Here is a 16,271-nt window from a genome sequence, read left to right as displayed (position 1 = left end):
AATTTGTTTGCAGTCAGATGAGAGAAAAGGAGGAGATAAAACAATTTGATAGATGCTATGGTGGAAGTGCACACCAGTATTGAGGGAGCAACTAACTCTGTCTTGAGAAGTTCGTGGAATTTCATAAAGAAGGAGACAACTGAGCTGAACGTTTAAGGTTGAGAAGAAGCTGACCATGGAGAAAAAGGCAGGCCAGGGCAGAGTCCTGAAACATCATGGAATTCATTTGCCACCATGGGCCAGGCCTGTTTATACTAGGGACAGGCCAATGGTCCCAGAAGTTTGGGGCACATATGGGTGTGGGTAGGTGTGGGAGATGAGGCTACAAAGGTGGTACAGAAGTCAAGGCCTTGCAAACAACAGAGATAATCTTGGCTAGGTTAAATGAAACAAACAAACAAAACTCTGGGATAGTTAGCAAACTGAAGGAAGGCTATGACCAGGATCTGGAAAAAGAGGCACCAAGCATGGCCCAGAAATCTAGATAAGCAGGAACTCATTGTGGGTCTGTTCAGGGGCTTCTGTCAAGATTAATGTATTCCAACCAAGTTGCAGTAGAGCTCTCTGTTACTCCACTCAAGATTCTGCATTCCAGGGAGAGAAGGTATGATTGGCCCATTTGGTTTAAAAAAAAAAAAAGAAAGAAAGAAAGGAAACTGACCCTTAACCAGGAGAAGTTGGATAAACGTTGCTTAGAGTTCTACCAAGCCAATCGCTAACCTAGGAAGTGTATTTCTCCTAGATAAAATCGAGATGTTATTATAGGAAAAGGGAGAATAGATTCTGGGCAGGTAAAAACAGATGTCCTATCTAGGTGGGTTGAAGTCAGTTATAAAGGCTTTGTAAGATGTGTTAAGGAATTTATAATTTATCGGGTATGTAATGAGGAGCTGTTGAAGGATTTTAAGCAGAGAAGTGACGTGGTAAATCCCAGGCAGAATTTTTTGGCCAATTTTATTTTGAGTTATCTATTTATTTTGATCTGTAATGAATAGTTTAACTCTTCTACAGTTGTCAGAAACATGGAAGAGAACAAATCCTATTCTTTTGCCTCTTCCCAGAAGGCCAAGTAAGTATACTTTTTGGTTTTTCCTGATGTTTGTATAGAGAAAAACAGGGAACAAAATGACCAAATCTCACTGATAAGGAGAATTTTCATGTTTTTTCTGAATCAGAGTCTCCTCCATTCTACCCAGCGGTGAGCTGGAACAGGCTTATACTGGCCCCTAAGAATCATTTGCTAAATTTCCTGGAATTTTGCGAGCCAGTTGTTAAAGTTACAGTCATTATTAACAAACCACATAAAACATAAAGAAAATATGAAACACAAGGTAGTAAATTTTCAAAGCTCATTGCTTCTTAATTATTTTATTATTATCTACGCTAATGGGTTATTTATATGTATTAAAATGTGGAAATATTTAATAATGTTGTGCTACTCTACATCTCTCCCCAGCTGTGTGTTCAGTGACATTAGGCTGGGAACCTGAAATTAGTGGGCAATGGTAGGAGAATTTACACCAAGGAAACTGACGAACACTATAAACCAGGAAGGACATCTTTATCCTACGGAGAGCAAGTTGTGGAATGTTTACCAGAATACCACTGCCCCCTCCCCATACCCCAATCCTCTTGGTCCCCAACCCCTTAATTCCAAAGGAAGAATAACCAGAACCTGGGAGTCTCTTCACAGTCAAGTTTGGTTGACAAGTCAAAAGAAAAAAAAAAAAACAAAACAAAGATGGTGAAAAGTCAAGTTAGTTTTATTTGTTTTGCAACAGTCTAACATGTGACTATTAGCTCTAACATAAGGATGTGGAGGGTTGGAGAATTCAGGACACAATCCCAATAATGCCTCTCTCCCTTGCCAAAGATCTTCCCAGGAAGTTTGTTAATGAATGCGCTTCTTAGCTGAGTCTTTACTAATCCCGTCATAGATGGAAACTTTTGCAGAAAAAGGCAATGCAGCCATCTACTTTTGCCTCCAGGAAACTTCATGTATTTTTCCAGAATTCTCTTTGTTTGCCCTAGAGAAAGAACTTCCAGAAGGAAGTGGGGCTGGAGCTTACAGCAGCTTACACCACTGCTACCTTGGTGGCTGGGTTTGGGGGCTACAGTGTCTCTAGGGCAGTGGAGAGTGACTCATCTTTTATAAAAATCTTTCTTTCATCTTATCTAACTGCTCAACCTAGAGTTTTGTTTCCTTTTTCTCCTTCCTTCCCGGTTACATATTTAGTTAAAATATGATAATTACAAGACGGGGGAGTCTCCCGGACTATTCAGTATCACTTCTAGGCACACACTTACTTTGTTTTACAGATTGTATTTACGCTTAGAGGAGTTTTCCACCCAACCGGGCAAACCTTTTTCATCTAAATTTTGCTAACTTGGGTTGTGTGGCCATTTGTACACAGTACGCATAGAGGGATAATTCGGGATGAGGAGAAGGAGAGAGGAAGAGATGTGGAGTGCGATGGGATGTGCCGTGTGGGTGGTATGCTCCTTTTTCACCCCGAGCATGACCTGACGACCCTCCTCAGGAACTCATGAAGAGCAACGGCCCACACTAGCCTTGCCCCAGGCCTTCCACATGGCTTAAATCTGAAGAGTTCCTCCACATAGCTTTTTCAGTAGCCAGGGGCTCACTTCTGCCATGAGTCAGAGACAGTCTCAGGGGCTGGTGTGCCTCTTCATGTGAGCCCTGGGAAGCCGACTCTCTGTAGCACCACCTTGAGCAGTGGATTCTTAGGAATTCAGGACTACAGAAATATTGACCATTTCCCTTCCTCATTTACTTCCTTCCCTTTACTTAGTAGCTCACTTTTTGTCAGGATCTTAGTCAACAATCTGTGCAGGATTTGGAAGTGGTGGCTGTCATTGCTTCAGTCTACATTTTACAGGAAGGACTTCTCACAAATTTGGATAAGGCCTTCCTCCCTTTCCTTTTGTTTCCAGGTTAGTGAGTTTTTAAAAACACCCACTTATTTCTTCTAGTACACTCAGTGTTTCCTGGATTTCAATTCACTTGTTCTGCCTTGTGAAGGAGGGGTAAAATTTGTTACCTCCGATTCACCTAGGGGAAATTGTCATATGGAGCAGGTAAGTGACACTTGGGGTCCTGAGAGTCAACAAGGGGTAGCCAACGCTTCTGACTTGAACTTCATTGTTTTTCATGGGAAAATCTTCTCCCCCTAGGTCACACTGACCTTTAGGAGCCTTTGTCTAATTCTGTGTTGGATGTGTCATCTGTGTGGCAAGTGACAAAGTCATAGTGAAAAGCAGATAAGCCTTTTTATAATATCCCAAATGCTAGGCCTAGGGATTACAGAGCCAGGTTTGAAGTTTCTAACTGAACTGTGAGTAACTCTGTCCCTCCTGGTCACAGATCTCCCCTGATAGACGTGTTATAACTGCTATTAAGTTGTTGGCCCTTCTCCCCTGGAGGCAGCGGTCCATTGCTTCTTTTTATCAGTGGGTCTATGTGCCCTAAGGGTTTTAGTCTAGCAAGGGATGGACCAGGAGTAGGATTTAAAGCTCGACCTAATGGAGCCCAGGGGGGGATTATAATCCTGAGTTGGTCGTAATTATTTGCCTCGAAACAGATACTGAGGGATCCAGCTGTATAGGGTAAGGGCCTCCACGGACGCACAGCTGCCTGTGAACGGAACCTGGGACATTTTTCCGGAGGATGAAAGTAATTGCCAATCTGTCCCCCCGTCATTTCTCAAGGTCAAAGAGCCTCAGGTTCCTATTAAACATATGGGGTCCAGATTCTATTTTGAGTCTTCTCTGAGAAAACTGATCTCCAGAGTGTCTATTCCATATTGAAAAGCTCTCACTGGGTAACTACAAGGGAGGTTGAGAGGGTGGGAAGGAAACCACCCACCTCCTTTTCTTCCCAGTCTCCCTGCTGCTAGACGAATCTTTCAGGGAATGGCAACACTTGGCAGGCTCCACACTTGGCAGCCAACTCATTACTCCTCATGATACCCCTGGAGGTAGGTTGGTGGTGAATACCATCTTGAGTTTGTAGACAGGAAACCAAGATACAGAGAGGTTAAGGGATGACAATAATGCAGCTACTAAACGGCAGAAATAGAAACAAAAATCCTGGTCCCTTGAAGCCTATGTCTATTTCCCCCAGACAGTCTTCCTCTTTTATTGGGGAGACTAAGAGGGAAAATGGCAACTTCCATGGTGGTGGGGTAGGTACGGACCGTGAGGCAGGACACTGCTTCATCCAAGGAGATACACTCACTCAAAGGCTTCTGTCCTCGCTGAGACCAGGAGGCCAGCAGCCTTCACCTAGGCCCCTGCGACGGCTTCCAAACAGCACCGAGCAGCTTTCATCTAGAGCAGGGTGCCCTTCTCTTTTCCTTTCCTCTTTCGGGTTAGGTCCTAGTTGAGACAGACACTCCGTTCTGGTGACGATCAAGGTCTTTTCAGGCTCTGAGTTTGTATCTTCTTAAAATGAGTCTTCGGGAGTAAAACTGTAGGAGCAACAGTGTGGCCGTCGGGATGAGTGCAGTGACACAGTCTCTCACGTTCTCAGGCCTGGGACTGTGCTACTTGTCTCCCCAGATGGAAGGTCTGGAAAGTGTTGCTGGCAAAGGGCAGATTCAAGCCATAGCCAGAAAGTCACATGTCTTTGAGATAAATATACCTCTTCTATTCAACTATCCACTGCCTGATATGTTCTTTCATTGAAAGTTTGTCACTTTGGGTTGACCTAGGTAAAATATATTTTAGGCTGTCTTTTAAAATGTAAAATTTCTCAGAGTAATGATCAAACAATCATACCTTAGGATGAATTTAATTTTTAGACCACTCTGTTTTGGAATGGGACACTAAGGAATGGGAATATTGTCACATGGGAGGAATAGTTGTGGAGGAGGCTTTGCTCTGGAGAAGCATATCTAGAATGAATGTCGTAAAAGGAAGGTGATAACCAGAGGGCAGCACAAGGGATTTGCGAGCTTTGGGATGGTGCTGGCTGAGGGAAAGATAGAATTAATGCAGTTTTCTGGGTACTTCTTTTGTGTTCCCTGGTGGTCCCCTGTCCAGATCTCTGCCATGTCACTTTGGTTTCTATCCTACCTTCCTTAGCCCTGGCACTGGAGCCCATGATGCTAGCTTTGGTTTAGATAAACCATCCCGGTTATCACTTTGTCCCTCAGCTCTGAGAATTGATTGGCTCCAGGTAAAAATTGCTCCCCGTGTGAAATGTGTACTTGTACTTGAGGATTTCCCTGGACTGGACTCTATGTTTGAGGAGTGTTGGTTGTGAGGGTAAAGGGTAGGAGAATTTCGAGATCGCTCTTGTTCCCTTTAGTCTCTATGTCCCTTCCAGAGATGAGGCCTGGTCTGAGACTAGACTTTGGGATTCTGGCAGTTTGAGCTCCCACTTTATAAGAGGCTCTCCCTACTACCACTGTGATGGTCCTCTTTGTACACATCTTGTGTCTCATCAAGGCCGAGAGTTGACTCTCCTCAAGACAGGCCAATGGGCAGTTTATCTGCTGGCTCAGACTGGCTTGCTCCCAGCCCCTGATGAAAGGAGGTGTGGATTTCAGGGTGAGCCCTGATACTGGAAAAGGAAAGGAAAGAAGGGGATCTTCTTTCTTCAGGGAAGAAAACTGCAACCAGACCTCGAGGCCCTTTCAGTTCAGGGAGAGGGTAGGAGTCTTGCTCTCTTTCTCTGATGGTGCCCAGGGCAGAATCCCCACCAATTCAAGGGATATAATTGAATCAGAACCCAGGGGCTACAGTGACCCAAAAGAAAGGTCAGTGAGAATACTGGGTATCTCCTGGACTGATGATTTTAACCAAACATTCCAAAATGGTGAAATGAGATTTGGGAGCCATAGACACAAGTTGAGACCATAAGTAATATGACCAATTCCACGGGAAAGCTGGGCTCACTAGCGTAGGCTGACCTTGTAAATTGGTGCCGCATAGGTTAAACTTGGCTTGCACACATTTTGTTTGGCCCCCATGGCATATTTAAAATTTAATTGGCAATATTAAAAATTTCACTGAAAGTTTGGACTTCTGGCTTCTCTGGAAAGATCAGATGGTCAGGTTACACCACCTGGTAATCAGTGCCTCGTGCTGAGCAGCAGCTGCCCTCTGCCCCCCAGTCTTCACAGTCCTAGATGTCCGATGGCATTAGAACAGGCCCACCCCACCAATTGAAAACACCTGCCTGCATCGTGTAGGCATCTGAGCTTGGGCCCCCTGATATATGGTCATGTGGTGTCTGCTAGGGAAGTGCTGGCCTGATAAAAATCTGGCTGAGCTAGTGAGCTTGAGTCATGACTGGCAAAAAGCTATGAGGCAACCACAGTTCCGATTGGAGGGATTTCTATGGAGAAATGGGGATGAAAGCAGAGCTCCCCATTGTAGTTGGGGTAGAGGGGCAGGGCAGTCATTCCAGACTGGGGATTTTGATGGGACAATGGGTTTATCTTGGTGGCCCTTTTATATGGGAAATGTGGTTTCCTAGTTGTACAGCAAGTACTGTGCCCCTGCAGCACCTGTCCAATCAGGGGTGGGCGTGAGGAGAGGGACAGAAGACTCAGATCATGGGGGCGTCTTTACGTTTCATCTTGCCTTATGTTAGCTCTGGTGTTTTCTTTCTTTCTTTGGCCTCACTTCATACGGTTAGATCGTCTGACCTCGCCCGGCTGCTGGCTTTGCTCAGCCTGCTCAGCGGTCTGGTGTCATCCCGGGTCAGGTCTGGACACAGTGAAGGCGACTTCTCCCCCGGCAGCCCTTGCTTTGATACTTTCTCAGCCTGCAGCTCTTCCTTCTCACCCTCCTTCCCCACCTCGGGAGTCTCCGCTTTCTCCCCCTCCGGCACTGCCAAGGTCTCCTGCCCCTCCGTGCTCACTCTCTCCGCTTCCTGCCTCTTGTCTCCCACCTCTGGCTCCGCCCCCTCCTCCACCTGCTGCTGCTTCCCCTCCCCCTCCCCCTCCTGTGCTCCCACCTGAGCGTAGGAAGGCAGTGTCTCTTGGTAAGCTCGGGACAGGTCCCCTAGGGGCCCCGTGCCCATCTTCTCCTCGAACTGACTGAAAGGCTTGGCAGAAAGCGGGCTGGTCTCCACCATCCCGACCTCAGTCAAAGGGAAATAGTGGGACACGATTTTCTCTTCTTCCAGCAGCTGGTAGCCCTTGGCTTTCTGGATGGAGGAGACGGCAATGGAGTGGAGGGACTTCTCAGGGATCTCCCCCAGGGGCTGCTCCACGGGCCTCTTGAAGGCAGACCGGATTCTCTTGAGGCCCAGGTGACTCATCTCCAGAATGTTGAGGAACAGGGACACAGAGGCCACCGACAACATGAACAGGATGAAGATGGTCTTCTCCGTGGGCCGGGACACGAAGCAGTCCACCACGTTGGGGCAGGGCCACCGGCTGCAGCGGTAGAGCGGCAGGATCCGGAAACCGTACAGGAAGTAGTGGCCCACGATGAAGCCCACCTCAAAGAGGGTCTTGAAGATGATGTGGCAGATGTACGTCCTCAGCAGGGTCCCCTCCAGCCGGAACTTCTTGGTGCCTTTGCTGCTGTTGCTGCCCTTCTTGATGCTGCCCTGGTCCGCGGCCAGCGGCACCCTCTCGCCGCCGTCGCCCGCCGCCTGCTGGCACAGCTCCTCGGCCTCGCGCTCCTTGCGCTTCTCCTCCATGCGCACGTGGTGCACCGCGTGGCCCACGTACACCAGCGACGGCGTGGACACGAAGATGATCTGCAGCACCCAGAGGCGGATGTGCGAGATGGGGAAGGCCTCGTCGTAGCAGACGTTCTCGCAGCCGGGCTGCTGGGTGTTGCACACGAAGTCGGACTGCTCATCCCCCCACACGAACTCCGCGGCGGTGCCCAGGATGAGGATCCGGAAGATGAACAGCACCGTGAGCCAGACTCTGCCGATGACCGTGGAGTGCTCATTCACCTCTTCCAAGATGTTCCCCAGGAAACTCCAGTCGCCCATTTCTCACCCACCTGGAGGAGGGAGAAGGCAAGAGCTGAGCGGCCACGGTGCAATCCCCAGGTAGTCTCTCTCTGCTAATGCTTAGGTGGTGGTGGTGGTGGTGGGGGGTACCTCTCCTTTCTGAGTTGCTGGAACCGTCAGTATGTAAACAGTACCTATCGAGTGCTTCCTCTGTGCAGGCTAGGATGAGGGGACAAGAGTGGCATGAAGAATCTGCTTCCATTCACTTCCTCATCTGAAAAATGGGTTTAATGCTAACACCTGTTCTCAGTTACTGTGCAAGTGGTGGTCTGAAAGTATAAATGAGGCAATATGTGTATAATTCCTTGAATTCCACCCCAAATAAGGGTTCGTTGTTGACCGTACGTAGAAACCCATGGTGACACGGATTTAAATCAAGACGACAAGCTAAACTAAGCTTCAAGAGGCATAATGCTGAAGAATACCCTATACTGTGGGTGCCTGGGCCCCCAACAGAATTCTTGGATGTGTGAAACTGCCTGTAGGCATCTTACTTTTGACTGTGTTGGAATGTATAATGATGTGTTTGGAGGCAAATGGAAGGAAAGAAAGGTGTTTTGAACATCTACTTTGTGACAGACTTTTGACATTACATTATTTCATTTAATTTGATCCTGCTAGACTATAGTCTTCATAAGGGGATGGGCCATGCCTGTTTCATTTACTGCTGCGTACTCAGTGCCTGTCACAGAGCCCTGTACCTAGTGAAAGCTCAAAAAGTATTTAATCAATTTGATTTGAACACATGAGAAAACTGAAGTTCAGAGAGGTTAAACAAACTGAGATCAGACAGTTAAATAGCACCAGTTTTGTCTGCCTGGTCCCAGAGGCTGAGTTCTTTCCACTATACCCTGGAGATACATTGCTTTCGATCAGAACTACAAAATTCTGCAACTCCTGGACTCTTAATTTATGTTTTTTCTATTACTCTTTTAACTCCGAAGAATGGGGAGAGTGCTTCAGGGAGGAACCATTACCAGGTGAGGAAGGTCCGCTGAGACATTTTTAGTGTCCCACAGAATGAAAAGGTTTTAGGGTCTGTAACATGTGGCTACTTTAATAGAGCTAAACATTTGTTGAAAAAAAATACCATTAAACATGATAGCATATAATGCCCCTAGCAACAGCAATGACTAATGCACATGGGATCGAACTGATGGGGGTGATGTGTGTAAACTGGGACATTTGCCCAGTGCAAACGTGTGCTAACCTATGAGGGACTATGATCAACACTTCCACCTCGGGGTGCCTGGCTGGCTAGTCTGAGGAGCGTGGGACTCTTGATCTTGGGGTTGTGGGTTTGAGCCCCAACTTGGGTGTAGAGATAACTTAAATAAATAAACTTAAAAACAAAAAAACAAAAAAACAACTTTCCACCTCAACCTGTGGCAGATGCTCCTTCAAGCCTGAACATTTCTGATTTGTAGTGTTTCCTCATCGTGGCTCTTAGACCAGGGCAAGAACCCATGCTGGGGACGCTGCTCTGGTCTTCTTTCAGCCATGTCTCACCCTATAGGATCAGAAGCCCACCTGGGCTAAGGAATATGCTCACCACTTTAATGACAGTGATATTTGTTAAACACTTGAATGAGTGATGAAAAGTCATATCTTAAATTAGGTGTGATTTTCATCGCTAGGAGAGGATAAAGAAAGTGGCACCTTAAAGCCTCCTTCCAACCTGTGGTTTGGAGCCTGGCCAGACAGCACTTGGAGGCAGACAGTGATTGCAGGCATGAGCATGCCGAACCTATGCTCTCAGGGTACGCACAACCGCTGCCTGCTTTTTGTTGAAGAGCACAGGGCATTGCTCCTCTTGGAGCCCCAGAAACTCCCAGTTAGGTAGGGCATCCAACAGCAGCTTCTCTCCCCCTGGGAAGGTGAGAGCATCTGTGGCTTCCCAGTCATGACTCCAGCATTGGGGAGAGTTCATTGTAGGAATGGGGGACTCAGAGTGGGGGAGGGTCCTCTACTCAGAACAAGCATGTTCGGAATCCCAACCACCTGTGTCTAGTTAGACTTCTGCATTTAACACTCCTCCAAGTGCAGTTAAATCTAGTGCTTGCCCTATAGTGAGAGGCAGCCATTTCCATCGCCTTTGGGGGGAAAAGATGGGAAACCTCACAATCAGGTAAGCAGCCCAGGCGTAAATCCTATTGATGGAAGAGCCAGGAAAACCCCAGTTTCTTATCACATGGTTCAATCGAACATTCATGTGAAAACAACAATTTATGTAATTTATTCCTATAAGATCAAGTCTGGCTTTAACGCACTCTACATCTAGTGTGCTAATGTCTTATCCCCGTTGATATGGCAACTCAGTTTTGACACTCTTCCTTGTATTGTACCGTATTAGTCCTTTGGGATTTCTGTGTGTATTTCACTCATGTACCTACATGGACGTGCGCGGCGAGCACACACTCTCAGGACTGCATGTCTATCAGTCTTCTTTCTCCCTTTGAGAATCAAAAGCTCTTGGAGGGCAGGGATCATTTTGTCTTCATCTTCTGTGAACCATCATGACACAAAACAAAGACCTTCACAGAGTGGGCGCTCCATAAATACCAGTGCATGGGACCAACGGTAATAATTTGAAATCTGAAATTCTCGATCTCCGAGTGCATATAGTACCAGTATTACTTAAAGTCTAGGGAACTCCAGTCGTCTTTGCTGCAGTTAGCAGTGGGGAGACTGAGAACTTGCAAAGAAATGCTAAATACCAAAAAAAAAAAAAAAAAGGATAGTAAATTGATCCAAAACTAGCTGTTTTGAGGGACTGTTTTGTATAAATAAACTGGAAGGACAATTATTCTTGACATGTGACTGTCATGACACATATTCATGAAACTGAAGACCCTTCTGACCACCCCCTCAGTAGTTTCCAAACTAAAGCCCAACAGGGCTGTCCTTCCACACCCTACCCTGCAATGCTAGGATTGAGTGTGTGTGTGTGTGTGTGTGTGTGTGTGTGTGTGTTTTAATACCTATTTACAAAGTTTCTCATAATAATGGAAGGAGGGAAACTAACTTAGGACAAAATCTTTCCAATTTCATTCTGTTGAAACAGACCAACTATGCTTTAAAGAAGAGAATCTTTAGTGGTGCTAAGGGAAAGTGCCTTGGGTCCTGAATTCTACCAATGAAAATTATACTTATGGAAGTCAGATCAGAGTATATCCGAACAAACTATTCCACTGGAGCAGGGAGTAATCTAAACCAAAGGAAGAATATTTCTTTTCTCGTCTTCAAAGAAGAACAGATCTTTTACAGATAGAAAATAAACTGATGAAGTTCAAGCCTCCACCCCCAGGGCAACCACCAGCACGTTCCACCGGAGGATTATGGTTTTGAGTAATGATTAAAATGACAGCTTATGTTTGGGTGTCCCTTGTCTATTTATAACTGATATGCTTCTCCATATCTTATTTCAGTCCTCGTAAAAACCTGTAAACGAGGCCAGTGATTCTCAGACTTGGACTTCACAGACTCGTAAAATAACAACGGCAGAATAGGGTGACCAACATTGGGCTACCAACGTCTAATTTTGCCAAGCAAGGCCATAAAAATAAGAAACTTATTAAATCACTAATTATGACTGCATTATTTCATAAAAGGAGGATTTTCACCATCATTTCATAACAGGGGAATTTTCATACCAGAAAACTAGAAAAGACATAATTTCAGGATAAAAGGCCCTTAAATTGAACACATTTAAGTTGGTGAAAAATTTACTACTTTGATTATTACATTATTATTCCTGGCTGCTGAAAAGTTCATCTTGGACTGGAACTGACGGGTCCACAGAACGACTGTTTGAGAGCAAGTGAACCAGGCATTTTCAGCCTCCATTAACAGATAGGAAGGCAGACCGGAGGTTAAATAAGTCTGCCAAGGGGGCTCAGCTATTGAGGGCAGAGCAAGGGTGGGAGCCCTGGTCTTCCAGCTTCAAGCCCTGGGCAGTTTCCAGTATAGCATCATCTTCTCTTGGCTTTGTGAAGGGGCAGAGCACCACACTTACATCCATGTTAGCCAGTTCCCCAAAGGATTAGAGAGCCACTTAGCACTCTGGTTGGTAAGGGAGTGTAAATGAGCCTCCCTTCATGTCTCCAGAGCAGCCACTTTAAAGAGCAGCTCTCCTAGAGAGCCAACAAAGCCGGCTCCCAGGAAGACTTTTGTGGTCTTTAGCTAGACCTGTTCTTGTGCGCCATTAAATGCTCCAACATTGAAAATGCAGAGCATGAAGCCTCCTCTACACCCACAGCACTGATAACCCATAGTTATTACTGTTACACCTATCACAGAGCTCAAGGGAAAAAGTGCAAAACTCTTTCATAAACACCAAATACTTGTTTTAGGTCCCTTGGGATTCCTGGAGGCATGTCAATTCATTCTGAAAAATGAGAAAACCTTAAAAAGTCAAGTTATAGTTAGAATTTGGGCATCTCCCCTCCTTTCCCCTCCCCCATTCCTACAGTCCTTTCCCTTCCAAACCTCTGCCAGCTTTCAGGCCAATTCCAAGGTTTTCAGAATTGGACTCTAAATCCAGCCGTCCCAACCCAAGACCGAACCTTAGTGACAATTTTTTCCTTTTGTAGAAGCCCTGATATGGCCCTTAGATTAGGCTGGAAAAGAAGCCCCAGTTGCAGGGGGGAAGACTCTAAACCCATATAACCCAAGGAAAACTTGCCAATAGGAGTAGGGTCCCCCGGAGAAATAAGTGCTCTCTTTCTCTCTTGGCGCTCAGCAGCAAAATGGCAACTTTGGCCTCTTTCCTTTGGCACCTAAAAGCCCACCTCCCACTTCTCTATCCCGCCCCTACTGTGCTGCACGACTGAGCAGATATGACTGGATTGGCCCTGATGGGTAGGTTTTACTGTCCAGCAATATTTTAAGCTCCCAGCCAGACAGCTTTTATGAAGGGAGGGATGTTTGGAAAACAATAGGAGAGAGAGAATGGGAGAGCTGTGTTGGGCACAGAGGGGAGGCGGGTGGGGAAAAGCTGATGTGGGAAAGCTTAGACGGGCTTCGATAGCCTCCAAAAGTGTCTTTTAGCAGCAGACCTGGCCCTCTACTGCAGAAACCCTTTGGCTTCTCACCAGAGGGCCTGAGCCTGGGGGTATTTTCCCAGTACCTTATCATCAGCTTAGAGAATACTCGGGAAGTAGGGATAGTAAGAGGTTGCCGGTGTGCATTCCCCTGCCCCGAGTCAGACTGTACCAAAGTCCCCCACTCCAAGAAAATGAGTGGTTGGTCCTTTTCAAGAGTTGATCTATCATCTTCTATTGGGGGTTTGTTCTTGTGTCTCAGATTTTCTTTCTTTGAAAGGAGCCTTAATACTCCAAAGAATTCCGGTGTCATTTGTCAATATAATAACATTCCCCACCTTGTTTTATTCATAATTACAAATACTTTTGAGAAGTTGCGGAGTCATGGGGATTATGCAGTGTCAGCTAACAGTTTTAGACTCTCCTGCCTCCAACCGCGAAATGGGGGTATGAAGTTTGGGTCAGCAAGAAGCTCTGGGATGAAATACCTGTGTGGCCTAATGAGGAATGATGTTTGGGAAGCTAGTTTGGAGGGCATGCACGCGTGCTTTCTGCCTCCCCGAGGCGCACCTTCTTCCCATTGCCTGGGACTGACCATTGCACTGGTTTGAAAAATGGTTGTTTTGACCACATTTTCCAAACCCCGAACTGGGTGGGGCATTTTATTATATAAGTTTATGTGTGGAAACAGTGGAGCCAAAAATAGTTGAAACTGGATTTGTTTTAGGAAATCTACAATGTATGATTACTGTATGGAAGGCAACTTTGAGGGTAAACCAGAAAAAAAGAATCTAAGTGCTTGCCTCTTCTCTACCCTCATTTCCTGTCCTTTCTGGTCTCTTGGGCATATTGCATTTTGATGGTGGTGGTTTGAAGCGGGATGGTACCAAAGTCGTATGAGTCTCAAATTCCAATCATGTTCTAATGTTCGCTAGCCCACAGCCTTATTTACTTTAGAATTCTGATTTCTTTCAGACTTCAAATTTGATGGACTAGTCTAACTGGGCCAGAGGCTTCTAGAGAATCCCTCAGTTAAAAACAACTGGTCAAGGCTGTTCCCCAATATCAATGAGGCGAGAAGTCAGAGGAGAGAGGGAAGGAAACCTAATCAGGGTTTCTGTTGAGAGCATTTGCTAAGTGATTGCTGAAGCTTGTGCTTTCTCTGAGATATTCCAGAAGCTGCAAACTTCTCTTCAGACGAACTTCTTCATCTGGGGCTTCCCGGGCTAACTTGGCTTGCGTGGTAGAGCAGCCCCATCCCCTGACATCATTGTGTGAGAGATGGTCATAGACGATGTGTTCGAGTCTGGAAAAATAAGGAATGTCATCAGAGCCCTGAACTAACCTCTCACGTTTGGACAAATTCAGAGTTGTAATTTAGCACTTTCTTTGCTTATTTACTCCATGGGTGTTGAAGACACTCTGCTAATAGTGCCCAATTGATTGAATTATTTTTGTTGTCAGTTCTTCTGTTTGCAGTCTTTGAAAACATAAACACTCAATCCCTTATCTCTTGAGGAGCATTTTGAAAGAGGTGGGAGAGAGGCTCATCCCAGGCTCATCTGTCATTAAGAGATGTCCTAACCAGCAATTAGAGTCGGTATCTCAGGTCTTTCAGTGGGAAGTCTTCTTGTGGTGGCTCTATTGTTTTATTTGATGCAAATAAAGCTCTAGAACATGGGACGTAATCCCCCTTCGAATGCAAATGCAACTTTTACGCTCTGTAATTTGGATTATTAGATCACTGATGTTTTGGATAATGTAACGGTGGCATTCTTTTACCAGGATGTGTGTGGGAAGCAGTGAAGCACTTATGCGTGGGAAGATCATGGGATTTTCGGTGGGAAGACCTGGCTCTGGGTATGGCCCTTTCACTTTCTATTTGTGAGCAGTTTGCTCAGCGTCTCTGGGTCTCAGTTTTCTCAACTATGGAAGAGAGTTGATAATGACTGTCTTTCCTGTTTTGTGAAAATGCCTTTTAATAATGATGGTGGCGACTGATCTAACCCATGCAGTGCTGTGGATCTCTGTCCACTTATTAGTTACATTTGCTGTGATCTCCTCCCCCTCTGAGTCTCGCTGTGTTCTGTGCCCTAGGGTCATGGGTCGGCTTGTTTCTAAGTGTGCCTTGATTACAGTCATAATATGCTTTCCTTCCACAGGGAAAATGTCAGAACTGGACAAGACCAGAAGAAACTGTGGGCCTCAATTCCCTCATTTTACAGGTGGGGGAAGCCAGTTCAGGGTGGAAATGACATGCTGAGGTCGTGGTGCTGCTCTGAGGCCCGGGCACATTCCCTGGCTCTGGATGCCTCTGTGTAGGGGGTATAGACTCACTCAGCAGCAAGGCTCCTTAGGGAGAACCAGGTGAGCCCTATTGTGGATAGAAGGGCAGGCAGACAGATATATGGGGCTTGAGAGGACCGTTCTCAGTCAATCCCAATGACTGGAATTAGGAGGCACAAAATCTCTCTCTTCCAGCTGCTTGTGTGTGCAAGGGAGAACGAGTCTCTGAGAAACCCGGGACCAGGTGCTGTGGGTGAATTGGGTTATTTCCCTGAATGTCCAGGTCTGGCTCTGACTTGGTGCGCCATGTTGGAGATGCATTTCACAAGCATTTTCGGAGCTCCCACCCTATGAGATGCATGGGACACATCAACGAGTAAACAAAGATCCCCTGCCATAGCAGAGCTTCTTGTTGTGGGGGAGGTGGCTGATTCTCATGAAATGCAGTAACTCAGGGGATGACTCAGTAGGTTAGGAGGTGATTGGGGCTACCGCCAGATGGACAAGAATGTCGAGGGGAAGGGATTGGGAGAGCCGGTGCGGGAGAGGTGGTGTTCACACAGACCGCACCGAGAAGATGTGGTTGAGCTCACTTTAAAAAGGGTGAGGGAGGGAGCTGTGAGGGTGTAGGGGCAGGAATAAACCAGGCCAAGTCTTGCAGCAGCAGGCAGCCCAGGGCGGGGCTGGAATAGTGGGTGTGGACGAAATGCCAGGAGATGTGATTTTCGTCTCCTGCTTGTTCATTCGTGTATGGTTTGTTCACCTTCGTGTCTTCAAAACGTCGACAACACCAAGGAACGAGACATCCAGCCTCCAGCGTGCAACTTTGCCCTTGTCTTCCGCCACACGCTTGCGCAGTGGTCAGTGTGTGCCTGGCACTGTGCTGGGGGCACAAAGTTGGATGAAGGCCAGGCCCTGAGGTGATGTCTAGCCCACGG

General features: G+C 46.4%; 1 protein-coding gene across 1 annotated transcript; it reads right to left on the bottom strand.

Annotated features, from left to right (window-relative positions):
* Positions 1-6,655: 6,655 nt before the first annotated feature.
* GJA8 (gap junction protein alpha 8) lies at positions 6,656-7,984 on the bottom strand. Its single transcript, XM_045776275.2, has one exon. The coding sequence runs from the start codon at positions 7,982-7,984 to the stop codon at positions 6,656-6,658; it is 1,329 nt and encodes a 442-aa protein (XP_045632231.2).
* Between the last annotated feature and the right edge of the window lie 8,287 nt (positions 7,985-16,271).

The sequence above is a fragment of the Ursus americanus genome, chromosome 12, assembly GCF_024610735.1.
Source record: "Ursus americanus isolate L20-20 chromosome 12, mUrsAme1.1.p, whole genome shotgun sequence".
NCBI lineage: Eukaryota > Metazoa > Chordata > Mammalia > Carnivora > Ursidae > Ursus > Ursus americanus.
This window is presented reverse-complemented; position numbering and strand designations above follow the sequence as displayed.